A 16,024-nucleotide genomic window follows, 5' to 3' on the forward strand; every position below is an offset into this window, starting at 1 on the left:
GGAGCTCTTTCTCGGATTCAACATCGTCGTCGATTGGGGGAGCTCTTTCTCGGATTCAACATCGTCGTCGATTGGGGGAGCTCTTTCTCGGATTCAACATCGTCGTCAATTGCCTCCATCTCCGTGGATTTGGAATCGAAATTGGGGACGCATGAAGAGAGCTGGCTCGTCCTCCTCGGATTGAGCCACATGGGCCTTTTCAGCCTTCTCCTTGCTCCAGCAATTCCTACTCAGGTGTCCTCTCTTCCCACAATTCGAGCACTGGATCGGCCTGTGCCATTGGTCGACTCCTTCTTTTGATCCCCATCTTTCCCGCNTGCTCCAGCAATTCCTGCTCAGGTGTCCTCTCTTCCCACAATTCGAGCACTGGATCGGCCTGTGCCATTGGTCGACTCCTTCTTTTGATCCCCATCTTTCCCGCCAGTGGGACTTCCATGGCTTCTTACCACCTTTGCGGCTTGAGGGCCCGTTGCTCTCGTCGGTGTTGTTGCTCCTCCGTGAGGAGTAGACAACCCTCCTCCTTGTCGACAGCTAAAGCAGTATTTTTCTTCTGCTGCTCAATATTATGTAGTCTTCCAGTCACCTCTTCCACTGTTAGGTCGTTCACGTGAAGCGATGTCTCTCGATTGAAATCGCGACTTGCTCGAGGTGATCGGGGATGACCTGCAACATCTTCTTCACGATTTTTGTCTCGCTGGTGCTGCCACAGAGAGTGGTGATGCTGTTGGCGAGCCCCGTGATCCGCATTGAAAAATCGTCGACAGATTCGACGTGTCCTTAAAGCGGATGGGAGTTGATTCCCTCCCATGCCAATTGTGCAGTGCGCTTGGTGGAAAGAGACGCCAGCATCTCTGGGGGCACAGATCGTAGAAAAGAGATGGCTGCATCTAAGGGCTATTATCTTACTTCTTATAAAGCCGGAGAGAGCGAACAATCTGATGATATATACTTGTTTTGGATCTAGCTTGATTCCTGCCTGTGCTTTAGTTGCATAAGGACTAAGCGTTTATTGTTTTGGATTGCCTGAAGTATACTAGCTAGAATCATTCCTTTTGCTCTCTATCTCCTAATGCCAACTGCAATTTCACATCTGCAAGGTCAATGTAGAGTATAATAGGTGGAAGGAAGCTCTTCTCTATGTACTTGTAGTTGAGTAAGGACTGTCAGCTTCAACTCTTTTTTTCAACAGGAGCATTATGTAAGGGGAATCTAGTTATATCTTTTCATCTTAGTCCTTCTCTTTCCCCTAGTTACTAGTTAGCGGACTCTAAGTAGTCTCAATTGGGCCGAGGTCGGTTCTTCTAGTTTTTCCAAGAGTCAGGGTTGAGCGGATAGGTTGTCTTCAGTCTACTGGCCGATGTCGGAGGGAGCACAGTGATCGGTTGAGTCTAATTAAACGACAAAGTGGACTTGGTCCGTGTTATCTAATCCCCCAAATCACTGGAATCTCCATCATTGTCCTAAGCTTATTAATCTGAGTTCAATGACCCTGGTTGGAACCCAGGCGCCCCCCCAACAAGTTTTGTCCGAAAAGGGGAGAGTGGAACATACTAAAAGGTCTGAACGATATAGAACTAAACATCATGAAATATTTCTCCTATCTCTTTAGTGTAATCGAACGGATCAAACCTCTTTCCTGGAGGAGTCTGTTTGAAGAGACTCGTCAACTAAAGGAACTTCTTCTCCTAATTAGGTCAGTCTGGCTACTGATTAGCAAGAGAAGCAAAGTGGTCTTCCTAGATAATTCAGTTACATGCAAGCTGGAGGCCTTGGAGTCGTGCGAGGTACAAGATATAGGGGTTTCTGGGCATGCTTATACCTGGACTAATGGGTGTGGGCGGAAAAGATTCCAAATGGATGGGGTGCTTATGCCGAAGTAGTTGGTGAAGTGCCCTACCACCTGCTTTCCTTTATTTATCGAGGAAGCTCGCCGGAGATCTATTCCTCTTCCTCAACCAAAAGTCCTTTAATCAAGGGTTTGATAAACCACCTACCTACTTCCCCAGTACTTTCACGATCAGTGCTCTGAACCATGGTTTCAAAAGAGCTTGCCTGTTATGTCCTTTTAGAGAACTCCCGTTAGATTCCTGGTCTTTTTTCCTGTAATTCCATACCTGTGGAAAGACTGCTTATGTTTTTTCCGGTTTGGAGCCAGCGTCGAATGACATAGGATCCGTTTCATATCTGAAGGGAAGGGAGTCTCCCGTGGCTAGTTACCGTACTGGCATACGGGATTCCACAATCACAGCCTGCCGTCTTGTCTCTAGTCGAAGCTAGCTCTACTAATTATCCTCTGGTTTATCCTAAAGGGGATTAATCAAGTATGCCCGGCTGGAATTGGCACAACGGAGCTAGTCCTCCCGTGTAGTTAAGAGTTCCCAATCTATGAGCGATAGACCTCGTGGTTTGACCCTGGGACTTGGACCATAGGAAGCCTTCCATCCCTTGTCGGGACCCGAGAGACTTTTAACAACAAAGAGTTCGTACTGAAGTTTCTGTGATCACATCATGATCTGAGGATGAGATTGATGAGTAAGTCGAATAGGCTCTGACTGCTCTTGAAAGAACTTCCCTTGAATCAAACCCCGCGTTTTACTTTAGATATTTATTGAGTTTCCCTTCTTAGAAAGTGGTGGGTAAGCCTCTCTCCTCCTTTTCCTGGGTGATGGCATTTCCATGATAGCCTTCCTTAATCTTAGCAGGGTCAACTTCTATACCCCTTGTGACTAACCATAAACCCAAGCAGCGGCTGGTCACTCCGGCATTTCTGTGGATTCAGCCTCATCTTATCCGGATTGATTCTCTCAAAGAACTTCCTAAGCGCAGGAACATGACCCTCTCCCTCCCGGCCGGGACTTGATAATCATTTCATCCACATATACCTCGACCTCTTTGTGTATTATGTCATGCAAAAGAATAGTGGCTGCCCTTTGGTAAGTAGCACCAGCCTTCTTCAGGCCGAAGGGCATGACAGTGTAACAAAAAATACCCAGGGTCTGGTAAAAGCAGTCTTTCGTTGACAGGTACAACGGATGAATAATGCATTCTCCTTTCTTTTAAGAATCTGTTTAATAATCTGAATATTGATCCCATATGTTTACGTCTCCCGTTGTCTTTCACTTGACTACTTTTTGATAACACCTTACTGGTGCATCGCCCGGTTCAATAGATCGTATCACGCCTTGATGATTGAGTTCTTTCAATAGATCATACATATAGTGATTGAACGCGTCAGTGTGCAGAATGTTCATCCCTTTTTTCTTCAATCAAGACTGAGTTACTAAACCTACTAACAGCAATTCCAGGATACCTTTCTTTTTGCAAACTCCCTATCGAAAGTGTCCATTAAGACAGGAATAATACCCTTGAGATTTCTCCCGCCGACCCTTGGCTATATCATCCCTATAATTAGCACCACTATCATCAATGATTGGGAGATGAAGAAAATATTCTCAAAGTTTGGCACCATCAACAAGGCCCATTCGTTGTATACCTGATCACTCGTTCAATGACAACTCAACGCCGATCATCACGGCATCGGCCTCTTCGTTGGTGGCAATGTGGAGGAGTGAGCGAGCCTGCTCAGGATGGACCCAACGATGTACTTATTTTTTGCACTTTGCATTTTCTTCTACTCGAACCTAAGACCTGTATGTTGTTAGGTCAACACTCTAACCACTTGAGCTATTCAACTTGATTGTTGATAGGTTGGCTCTTCTGTGATGGTATACTACCGAACGCTTCCGAGGCTCTGATACCACTTGTTGACTCTGGCAATTCGGAGGACAATGTCGACGAGACAAATTGGCCGAAGGTTTCTTCGAAGGAAAAATTAGCGGAAGTAAAAGGAGAGAGGGAGAGAGATTCGCTGAGATTTGCTGAAGACTCGATATCTTATTTTCCTTCAGTTGAACGGTTTAAATAACCATTCTAATTACAAAAATAGAAAAATCAATTATACAAAAATAGGAAAGTGAACGAAGACTTCGCCCAAATTGGCCCAACAATGGCACCTAGAATTACGCTCTTCCATTCGCGTGAATTCAGATGTTTTGAGAAACCTAACTAAATAAGGCACATGACTTTTGTTTAACATCCACCACACACAACGTCTGTTTTGACTTCAAGTTGAGGTAGACCTTTGAGCATGGATTCTTTCATAATCAACTTCAACTTGTGGTAGCCAACATGTCCCAATCTTGCATGTCATAGATCTGTTGTCTCATTCTTCCGTGTCTTGTCAACATAGGCAGACTCTGCAGATTGAACATAAACGGAATCCACTCTATGTCCTTCTATTGTCTGCTTTCCTGTTATCTTAATATCTTCATAGACTTTCACATCTTCTGGCCCAAACAAGACATAGTTTCCTGATGTTGTTAGTTGTGATACTGACAACAAATTCTTCTTTATTTCTGGTACATGATAGACATTATGTAGTGACACTACATCAGATTTATTGCCAGACATGACTGTCGTATTGCCGATCTGAGCAATTGACAACTGTGTGTTATTTGTTGTGCGTACCATACGACTTCCTTTGTACTCTTTCTTGTCTTGCAATTTTCTTTGATCGCCAGTCATGTGGTTTAAGCATCCTGAATCAACGATCCAATCATTCTCATAATCGATATAGTCTCCCATCATTGCCATGAGTGCTTGCTCATCTTCTTCTATGGCATACAATACCTCTGCATCCCATTCCTCCTCCATCTCCATGTTGGAGGATGCCACATTGCTTTCGACAGATTTTTTATTGGACCAACAATCTCTGGACATATGACCCTTCTTCCCGCAATTGTAGCAAATGCCCTCAAATCTTTTCCCTTGAGAGTTATTGTTATCGTTCTTCTGAGCTCTCCCTGGTTGTACAGTTCCTTGATGTCTCCTATTTGTTTAGCCATGGCTTCTTGGCTGGCTAACAAATTTTTGAACTCTACAAGTGATGGTTGAGTGGGCCATTCTTGTACAACAATAATAAAGCTTCTATATTTTGGTCGCAATCCGTGGATTATAATCCTCTTCATTTGAGATTCTACAATGGCGGACTTCGGGTCTAGTTCAGTAATCTCCCAACAGATTCACTTAACCTTGTGGAAGTACTAAGCAATCGTCAAGTCACGTTGTGAAATTGACAACAACTCATTCTCCAGAAGTTGTAGCCTCGTATCATTCTTCTTTGAGAACAATATCATAAACGTGTCCCATGCTTCTTTCGGTGTCTTGTCATCCCAAATATGCTCTAACATCTCTTCTCTAATTGTGGTCTTTAAGGCAAACATTGCTTTCCCTGCTTTGATTCTCCATTTGCGCAAGGCGCCGTTAGAATCATCCTCTGGTGGCGTAGTTTCGCACCCGCCAACGATCTCCCAAAGATCATGTCCTTGTAAATAGGACACCATGCATGTTGCCCACGTGTTGTAGTTGTTGTTGTTGAGTTTCTTGATTCCTCCAACGATTTGGAAATCACCTATCGTGTTGGCTATACCTCAGTAATACCAAACAAGCTATTTCGACACATGACTTGCAGAGTCACAGACTACTCACGACACAAAAGAAACTCACTCACTACTAATCTTAAGAAATCGTTTTCGATGTGGAAGATCAGACAGAGCTGCAACCACATAGAATACTAAGAATTGCAAGAGATCAGATAACCTACACTAACCTCGCTCTGATACCAGATTGTTGAACACAATTCTCTGTGGGAAACACTCGCACACTTTATTGAGACCAATCGAGAAGAGAATACAAGACACTTTGTAGAAACCACTACTTTGTGTTGCTTGGTATTTCTTGGGATGATGAACTAGGTATAGTGGAGGGGTATTTATACTAGATGGTAGTCAATCTATTCCTAAAATTTATCCATGTTTTTCCTAAAATACCTAAATCATTTTCCTAACTTTATTCCTAAAATCCCAAAATCATTTTCCTACATTTATTCCTAAAATCCTAAATCATAAATATAATTACTCATACAATGGTTGGGCGTAACCTTATTGGGCTAGTGATGATATTTTAACACTTCATCCATATAGTGGAAACATTGGGAACCCTAACTTGCAAGACTCTTGAAGTATTCAATGTAGAAGTTCTTTCAAATTCTACCAGATCTTCTTTGCTATGACTCGAACACAAGGTAAGAGTTTAATAAATTAATGATCATTACAAGCAAGTCGATCCTTCACGAGTGGTTCATAATTACAACTAGGTCAAAAGTTCGTTTTACCCATGTAATTACAATTTTCACCTTAAGTACCACTAATTCTCTAATAAACAATTTGTTTATGATTCAACCATAAACCAAGTCCCCCTAGGGCCAATGAGAGGGTTGGACCCCATTGTTTAAGTCCCAAAAGAAGTATTTAAGAAAACAATTCATCTGCTTTCCTTATATAAAAAGAAGCGAATTCCATCCCATGATATTATGTTATCATTTGTTGAAGTCCCCAAAATGGTAGACATATTGAATCGGCTACAAGAGTCATTTTCACCCATACAAATCAAAGGACAAACCCTCGTAGGTGGAGTTCATAACTCACTCAAGATTAAGATCATATGATCATCATGTGAAATATTAATTTCTCAATTAACGGATTTATAAATAGAGATTAAATATTTCTTAGTTCTTATACAAACTCATTATATAGGATACTCCCACTCACATGTCACCACATGAACGATTTGGATCAAACATTTGTAACGATTACAAAGGAGGTCGTATCAATAGTGTTATCAGGATAAGACACCCAATCTTATCCATATACTATAGACCCTTTAGGTTATTACTTGAACACAATCCTCTTATATGTCAACCACATATTTTTCAAGATTACATTATTAATCTTGGATTTTTCCTACCATGTTTAACAATTAAATTATAAATAAAATATTAAAAATTATGGTTAAAAACTAAATAATTAATTACGAGACTTTAGGGCACAAGTTCTAGCACATACTTGAGACTATAATTGTTGCCCTCGACTCCAAGGTTCACTAGTCTACCTTGACTTTGTGAGCACACTTGTCCAATCTTAAAGACGCCTTAAAACATGGTCAAATAATCTTGATACCCACGTGCTACTGTTGTGCTTGTACCTTTCCTCTGAAGTCCGTAGCAACTTGTCATCTCTTGGGTGATCCTTCACTTGGATAACCCCATCATGGTATAATCCGCCCTTCACACTCCTAGAAGTCCAAACTTAGTCTCTAAAGACTCGAATCCAAACCTTGTAGCCATGACCTCAAGATTGGTGAATTTTATTCCTTGACATGCTAACTTATCTAGAATTCTCTAAGGTATTTATCAGCTCAAGGAGTGCTTAATTCTATGTTTGGCATTGCCCGAGTGAACTACACTTTATGAGGCTACTACATGATCTGCATGAAGCATGCTTGTCTTCTGGAGTTATAGTCACGGGAGGTTGGATCATAGATAGCTCCTAATATGGTAACGAGCCTTAAGGTATCTCATGCCCTAATCTAAGGGTTAGATGTCTCGCACTTTGTGACGACAGCTCTCTATCTTCCTAAGGTCGATCTACTAGCTCATGACCTCTACCTGCCTCATCACTGTATCTAAATAGTATAACTCAAATCCAACATCATCTTATAGGATTAATGTTCACTATTAACATCTTAGAGGTCATCGTAACTGAATATCTTTCTAAGTAACCCAAATCATAATCAAGATCATATAGAACTTATAATATAATATACACTACTTAAGAGGGATAGACTACATACCTAGTTGTGGGGAGGTGTCGTCGAGCTGAGTCATAGAGATGTACAACTCTTTACCTAAAATAAAAGTCTATAGGTCCTAAAACCCAAGTGCTCTAATATCAATTTGTCACAACTCGATTTTGGATGTTTCAAATCTCGGATCATAACGCAAAAGACAGACAAAGACAAAAGTAGAATAAAATAAAATAAAAGATAAAAATATGATAAAATTTAAATCAAATTAAAGCAAACAATACACAAAACGAAATCCAACTACAATATGGTATTGTTCAAATTTATTACAAATGGGAAAAATGGGTTCGGGATACAATTACAAAACGAAATACAAAGACGAACAGACGCTCCAGAATGACTCCCTCTGTAATCGCGCAACTCTCGAACACTTCCCCACCTTGACCGACAGCATGTGACTCCCTCTCTTATTCGCACTTTGGTTCTCTCTTAGTCTCTCTTTAGATCATTTGTACATAGTATACATCTTCTCAAGCAACTTCAACAAGGGAAAAAACACAATACAACGACGTAGGTAATCAAACAACAACTCAGGTGAATCAAAACTACTTGAATATTGAGTCAAACTACGTGAATCGTGTAATGTATGTCCTGATTTCGAACGTAGAGTTGATAATGTTTGGTTCATAATTCGAGTGCTGAGTTGATAATGCTTTGGATCGTGATTCGAATCGATGGATCAATATTTCAAAATTGACATGTATACTTTTTTATTTGTTGGGAGTTTAGCTTAAATAACTTAATATTCATAACTAAATTGATTAGTCACGTTGATGGGTGGTAGGTATCACTTAACTTCTCACTAATATGATCATGTTCTTCATTGTCAATAATGACGTGACTTCTTAGTTATCACCGCAAGTTGTTTATTTGTATAACTGATATCAACTCTATTAAATTTACTTGTGAGATCTCATTCTCGAACGATATTCCAATCGGGTGAGAAAATAAAGAAAGTGTTCAAAAACATTGTGCTTGCTACTGAGAGTGGGAGCGGGAGTGTGAATTAGAGCTAAAAAGTGACAACATAAGTGTCGGGAGTGAAAGGAGGGACAAGAATTAGAGTATGAAAACAGATCAATAATGTAACTTTACATGTATATGAATCCCGAGCAAAGGATTATCGAAAGTTGATTTTTAAAGGGGGTCGAATTGATTATTACTATTATTATTAATGTGTTCAAATCTACACAAATCTCAAAGTTCGGGATGGAATGTACAACAAAAAAAAGCATTACGTATGTGGCAAAAAATAAAGCCTAAAATCTGTCACTTGGAATGGAACTTGTGAGAAGGATAAATGGAGAGGCACATCAAAACTCACGTAGGTGTCGTTTAGTTCTTCGAATTTAAGAATTTCAGAGTGCCTTTTACGAAGAGAGTTCGGCACGAACCACCGTCCGTGGATTCTCATTCTACCCAACTACCATGTTCCCGAGATTCAATTCCCATTTATTATTCTCCTTCTCCATCTCCATCTCCCTTTGTTTATCTCCATGAAAAGGTACTCTGAATTCCGAATCTACAATTTAATTTCTCTAATTCGAATCAGTTACGTTTTTTATTTATGCGTCTCCCATCATCCAGGTTGCGAAACGAGATTTAAGGGTGAAATTTTGCGCTATTTGAATCCGAAGCTTACAAGTCCGAATTGATTTATTGATTTTGTCGCTATGTCTCTCCGTAGACGGACTTTGCTCAAGGTCATCGTTCTTGGTGACAGTGGGTATGTGCAATCGTCTTCTAGGGTTCCTCTGTTGCTTACTTATGTACGCGCTTTCGTTAATTTTGAATTTCGGTTTCTCAATGTTGTTTGGTTTTTGTTTCAGGGTTGGCAAGACGTCGTTGATGAACCAGTATCCTTCTGAAAATTGGTTGTTGATTATGATATTGATCCGCGTTTTGAGCGTTTATATGCGATCTTGGAATTCACGGTTCATTTCTCTTAGTTTGCCCCTTCATGTTATCTGAAATATGTATGCCTCTTGCTTCAGTTCATGTTGGAATAATGTGATTAATCTCTTGTTTTGTTGGATTATCGACTTGATGGGAGGGTTGGATAATTTGGATGACATTCTCTTTTCTTTTCTTTTCTAAAATTTGGATTTCATGTCGTTTGACCATTTTTTCATGTTTCCTCGTGTATTTCTAGTATGTTGTGTTTATAGAGATTTTGGCCCATTAGAATCGATGATGAGTAATCATTCCTGTTGAACTGGAATATGGGTCATTAACTAGCTGATCAGATACGTGCACAAGAAGTTCAGTCAGCAATATAAAGCTACAATTGGTGCAGATTTTGTCACCAAGGAACTTCAAATTGACGACAGGCTTGTCACACTTCAAGTGCGTGTTCTACTTAAAATCGTTGGCATGTCGATGCTGTGTAGACTGTCGATTTTGGAACTATTATGTACTCGTGTTTATGCTAAATCATTGATATGTGCATTGCTAGATATGGGATACAGCCGGACAAGAAAGATTTCAAAGTCTTGGAGTTGCTTTCTATAGAGGGGCTGATTGCTGTGTTCTAGTCTATGATGTTAACGTGATGAAGTCATTTGACACACTCGACAATTGGCACGATGAGTTTCTTAGACAGGTGGATCAATTCAGTTCTTAAGTTTTACTCTGTTACTAGGATCTTGTACAGCTGGTGTGAGGAAGTATTCTTTGATTGTTTTGCATTATTATTATTTTCTATATATGAAATCATTTTCCTACTGATGATCGAATGCCACCGAAGTTTGTCCAGTCTTGTCCAATAGGATTATACCTCTAGGTTTTTTTTTTTCATGTCATTCTTTGGGAAATAGTTGTACAGTAATGATTCCAGACAAGGGGAAGCAGCTTTGTCGTTAGTAGGACGGGTTGCATGTATAGGAACGACTGGTTCAATTAGATTGATCTATTAGTTTAATTTTCTTTTCTAATTCTTCATTTTGTTAGATTTATTTATTTTGTTGTTCTGTGATTGTTGTTTAGGTACTTATTTAATTAGCTAGCATATGGTTCCTCTAAAGCTTTGTCTAAAACACCTCTAAAAATCTTTTTGTATTAAAAAAGCACCTTAAGTTGAGGAGCAACTGCCTTCGAGGTCATTTGTGTCTGCCTTGTAGATATTGTTTTGGCTTTTTATCAGTAGCTTTCTCTATCGCTGGCGTGTGCCCATTTCTTGAACTTCACAAGGTTATACCCTGCCTCTTTTTCTTTTTTTTCCTTCTCATTGAAGAACTGTTGTTTTATTTGCATTACTCCGCAATTCTTGATTTTGTGTCGCTGAGGTAAGATGTTTTTGAGAATTGTGATCAAAATACCGTTGTAGTGGACAATGATATGTCAGAAAAAAGATTTTGCTCACAAAGAGTATTGAAGGCACATGTGCGTTAGACAAATAAAAGAAAGACACTTATGCACCCGTGCTCTCTTGGTTCTCTGCATGTGTTTAGTATGTGTGCTAGTCTGAGTATGTTTTTTTTTTAATGATGTCTAAATTAGTATTGATCCTATGTCTTTCAGGCAAATCCACCTGACCCAAGAACGTTCCCATTTATATTGCTTGGAAATAAGATTGACATTGATGGTGGGAATAGTCGAGTGGTAAGGAACAAGGATGTCTGGACCTGGCCAAGTTGAACTTTGCCTTTTCTTTTCATGTTGACCTGATTATTATTTCTGTAGGTTTCTGAGAAGAAAGCTAGGGAATGGTGTGCATCAAAAGAAAATATTCCGTACTTTGAAACATCAGCTAGAGAAGACTACAACGTCGATGCTGCATTTTTGTGCATTGCCAAGACTGCATTAGCCAATGAACATGAGCAGGATATGTAAGTTTCTGAATGTGAATTTTTTCACTAGTGTGTTCTCAGAATAACTTTTTTTTATTGAGGTAATTTTTTTATTATGATTTGGGTTGCCCAGAAAGATATTCAGTTATGATGACGTCCTAAGATGTTAAATAGTGAACGTTAACCCTACAAGATGATGTTGGATCTGAGTTATAGTGTCTATATATGGTGATGAGGTGGGGAGGGGTCATGAGATAGTGTATTGACCTTGGAAAGACAGAGAGGTGATGTTACAGAGTGTGAGACGTCCAACCTTAGATTTGGGTATGACAAGCATGCTTGATGCAGATCATGTATTAGTCTCAGATAGTTTAGTTCATTCAGGAAATGGTCACTAGAGGAATTAAGCACTCTACGAACGTACCATTACCCATAAAGAGTTTTGGGTAAGTTGGCATGTCGAGATTAAATTTCACCAACCTTGAAAGGGCTATGGACGTCATGGCTGCAAGGTTTGGGTTGGAGTCTTTAGATACTAAGTTCAATTTATGGACTTCTAGGAGCGTGAAGGGCACATTATACCATGATGGGGTGATCCAAGTGAAGGATCGCCCAAGAGATGAAAAGTTGCTAAGGACTTCAAAGCAAAGGTCCAAGCACAACAATGTTGAGGATTGTTGGGAGGGAGTCCCACCTTGGCTGATTTAGGAAATGATCATGGGTTTTTAAGTAAGGAATACATCTCCATTGGTATGAGGTCTTTTGGAGAAGTCCAAAGAAAAGCCATGAGAGCTTATGCTCAAAGTGGACAATATCATACCATTGTGGAGAGTTGTGATTGCTAATATGGTATCAGAGTCATGCCCTTAACTTAGCCATGTCAATAGAATCCTCAAATGTCGAACAAAAAAGTTGTGAGCCTCGAAGGTATAGTCAAAAGTGAAGACTCAAGAGAAGGAGTCGAGTCTCGATTAAGGGGAGGCTGTTCGAGGGTTCCATAGACCTCAGGAGAGGCTCTATAGTGTACTTTGTTCGAGGGGAGGATTGTTGGGAGGGAGTCCCACATTGGTTGATTTAGGGAATGATCATGGGTGTATAAGGAATACATCTCCATTGGTATATGAGGCCTTTTGGGGAAGCCCAAAGCAAAGCCATGAGAGCTTATGCTCAAAGTGGACAATATTATATCATTGTGGAGAGTCGTGATTCCTAACCAACCATAGCACGTGGTTATCAGAATTATATGACCACGTTTTAAACCGTCTTTAGGACTGGGCAAGTGTGCTCTCAAAGTCAAGGTAGACCAGTAAACCTTGGAGTTGAGGGCAACAATGATAGGGTCAAGTTATGGCCAACAATGATAGGACTAGTAAACCTTGGAGTCGAGGGCAACAATGATAGGGTCAAGTTATGGCCAACAATGATAGGACTGGTAAACCTTGGTTATTGAGATAAATACACCTCCACAAGTTCTTTTCAAAAGAGCTTTCCAAATAACCTCTTGATGTTATATGCATACATACAAACATATATCTACTCACAATTGCATGCACACACATGGTTGGTATTTAGGTAAAAATTAGAGGGAAAGCACTTGGTTTTTAATGCCCCTGATAGATGGTGAACAATCTCCCAAATAGTTTCAAGCTTGTCTCGGTGAAGTAGAGGTGATTAAACATGAAACTCTCAATTTGAGTTGTTTCGTATGGGGAGATAATGTAGTCTATATGCTAGCTTAGTTGGTTGTTATCCTCAGGATATCTTCCTCTTCTGAGATGCGATCTAAGGTTTTTTCTTTCAGTATGTCGATATATTTAAATTTCCAGTTTTATTTTTGGGATGTAACAAATGAACGAGGACATTGTAGCATGTCAAAATCTTAGCTTGACCCTGGCTTTAACATAACATATGCCAGCAATTGCTATGTTTCTTCAAGTCTATACGGATCATGAAATTGCTAATCCTTTCCAAACTAGAACTGCACCGAGTATATATACATTTTTTTTTTTCTTCACCCATCACTTTATCCCCTACATGTTTTTTGATAACTCGATGTTATAGTTTGATGGTTGTCAAATGAATTTAGTCGAAGTGTGCATAAAGTCGTACTCATATAGTAAAGAAATATTGTTCTTCAATATGGTGATTGGCGTTATGTGTAAGAATTAAAGCTAATACAAAAGAATTTGCCGTATACTTTGTTTTTTTTCGATTCCATAATTGATTTCCATTTATCAGTTGATTGTGTATTTTTACTGCAGATTTTCATTTCTTTGTGTTGTTATAGTTGCTATGCAATCTATGTGCGTGTTTTATTATTGGTGTTTTTGTTCTTCATTTGTTACGAGACCGAAAAATACAAACTCCTTACCGTTCTTGAACGCAATTGTAGATATTTCCAAGGAATCCCGGAAACGGTCGTGGAGACTGAGCAAAGAGGTGGTTGCGCGTGCTGAATCCAGAAACTGAGGGGACTCGGAACTATCACACTCCCATCCTTTTGGTTCCAATTCTTTTTATACATTTTTGCTTTGGTTTTGTGATTCATGACTAATCCTTGATTGCACACCCTCTGTTCCATGATCTAACAACCACTGAGACTTGAGATTATCCTTTTCTGTTCTTTTCTTTTTCTTTTTCTTTTTTTTTTTTTCTTTTTTTTTTTTTTTTTTTTGAAGAAATTAGCTTCCTTTTTGGTGAGGTAAGTAAGAACTTTGTGGGGTCTCGTGTGAAGGATCCATTATTTCAAGGATTCTCAGCACCGCTGTGTTTTTCAGTTATCGTTTTTGAGATGAACGAACACTACGGTGATTCCTGTTCTATTTGAACTTTTTTTTTAAGGAACTGAGAGTGGATTCATTGGTTTTTTTAGTCTCTGATTTATTGTATGTACCCTTAGCTCTTATGAGCAAACCATTAATCCTGTTCATGTCTTAAAAATAAAAAAAAATCTTGAAAGTGTTAATTCTAGTGGGGTTTAAAAATTTTGATTACCTAAACTTCACTACTCACTCAATTGAGTCGAAATAACAAAAAAAAAAAAAAAAAAAAAAAAAAAAAAAAAAAAAAAAAAAAAAAAAANGATATTGTCCATTTAAGCATAAGCGCTTTGAGTCCCTCAAAAGGCCTCATACTAATAGATTGAGTATTCTTTGTTTATAAACACAATAGATAGAGTATTCTTTGTTTATAAACCCATGACCATTCTTTAAATTAGCCGATGTGGGACTTTCATCATCCAACATTTCCCCTCAAACAAAGCACGCCTCCTCTTAATCGAGGCTCGACTCCTTGACTCTTTTTTCTTTGGAGTCATTTGTTCGACATTTGAGGATTTACCAATCTAGACTCTTTTTTCTTTGGAGTCATTTGTTCGACATTTGAGGATTTACCAATCTATTGGCACGACTAAGTTTAGGGCATGGGTCTGATACTATGTTAGTTTTCTAACTTCATCTCGTTCAATGGTTGAAAGGTCATCTAGAATACATTTTCTAACAACCTTTGGCGATCATTTTGGTTGATCTGGCCGGCTTGGATCTGATATGTTTGATCCAGCTTGGATCTGATATGTCCTAACAATTTTCTGTTAGTTTTAATTCTTGGTTTAGGTTAACCTGATTACCTTTTAAATGATTTAGATTTTTGGCAGGCAAATTATTTTAGGCAAATTAAGTTTAAATTAGGTTAGGCAAATTAAGTTTAAATTAGGTTAGGCAAAAATGGGTTTAGATAGTTTAAATTATTTTATATAAAATGAGGTGAACCACAAAGTAGAGTTCTAATTTATAATTATGAGACTCTTTAGGTATAATTAAATTTCAGAGCACCGTGTTAAGCTAGTATCAAGGAGTTGTAGTAGCTTCAGCCTAGGCCAAACAAGTAAGTGGCCATACTATCTTGGTCGAAAAACATGTTTTATGTTTTATGTTTGATAACACATACCGAGTGGCCCTTGCATGTGTCATGCATGTTGATATGATGTATTTATGGTGATGTAATATGTTATGATATGTTATGATGATGTGGTATGTTATGATGATGTGATGTACTATAATGTTATGACATGTTATGGTGATGATGTAATATGCTATGATGACATGAGATGTATGACGATATAACATAGTACGATGATACTTGTTTATTTTTAAATACGACAGCACATGAATTACAATTATCGATATTTAATTTTATTTTCACATATAACGAATATACCATTTTTATATTGTATCATTATAGACTTTTAAAAATGAATGCGAAAAGAATTATCGATAGAAACAAAATTAAATACGATAGATTTATCATTTTTAGTCTATTGATAAGATAAAAAGATGATAAACATATCAATTACATTTACTAAGTGTACGAGCATAAAAAAAAAATAGATATAGTAGATTTATGGTTTTGAGAGGTTTGATGATAGAGGAGTGGTTTTCTTAATTTTATTGTCACTTACCATCAAACAAATAGTCTTG

The 16,024-nt window shown here is 38.7% G+C and overlaps 1 protein-coding gene across 1 annotated transcript; it reads left to right on the forward strand.

The window, feature by feature from the left end:
- Window positions 1–9,015: 9,015 nt before the first annotated feature.
- Window positions 9,016–14,420, forward strand: LOC111797324 (ras-related protein Rab7-like). The gene is made up of 8 exons (XM_023680303.1): window positions 9,016–9,265; window positions 9,349–9,487; window positions 9,591–9,617; window positions 10,008–10,107; window positions 10,217–10,363; window positions 11,281–11,361; window positions 11,443–11,588; window positions 13,942–14,420. Exons 2-8 carry the CDS (start codon window positions 9,435–9,437, stop codon window positions 14,003–14,005), a joined length of 618 nt encoding a protein of 205 aa, XP_023536071.1. The 5' UTR covers window positions 9,016–9,265; window positions 9,349–9,434; the 3' UTR covers window positions 14,006–14,420.
- The last annotated feature ends 1,604 nt before the right edge of the window (window positions 14,421–16,024 follow it).

This window comes from Cucurbita pepo, chromosome LG06, assembly GCF_002806865.2.
Source record: "Cucurbita pepo subsp. pepo cultivar mu-cu-16 chromosome LG06, ASM280686v2, whole genome shotgun sequence".
In the NCBI taxonomy this organism is placed as follows: Eukaryota; Viridiplantae; Streptophyta; class Magnoliopsida; order Cucurbitales; family Cucurbitaceae; genus Cucurbita; species Cucurbita pepo.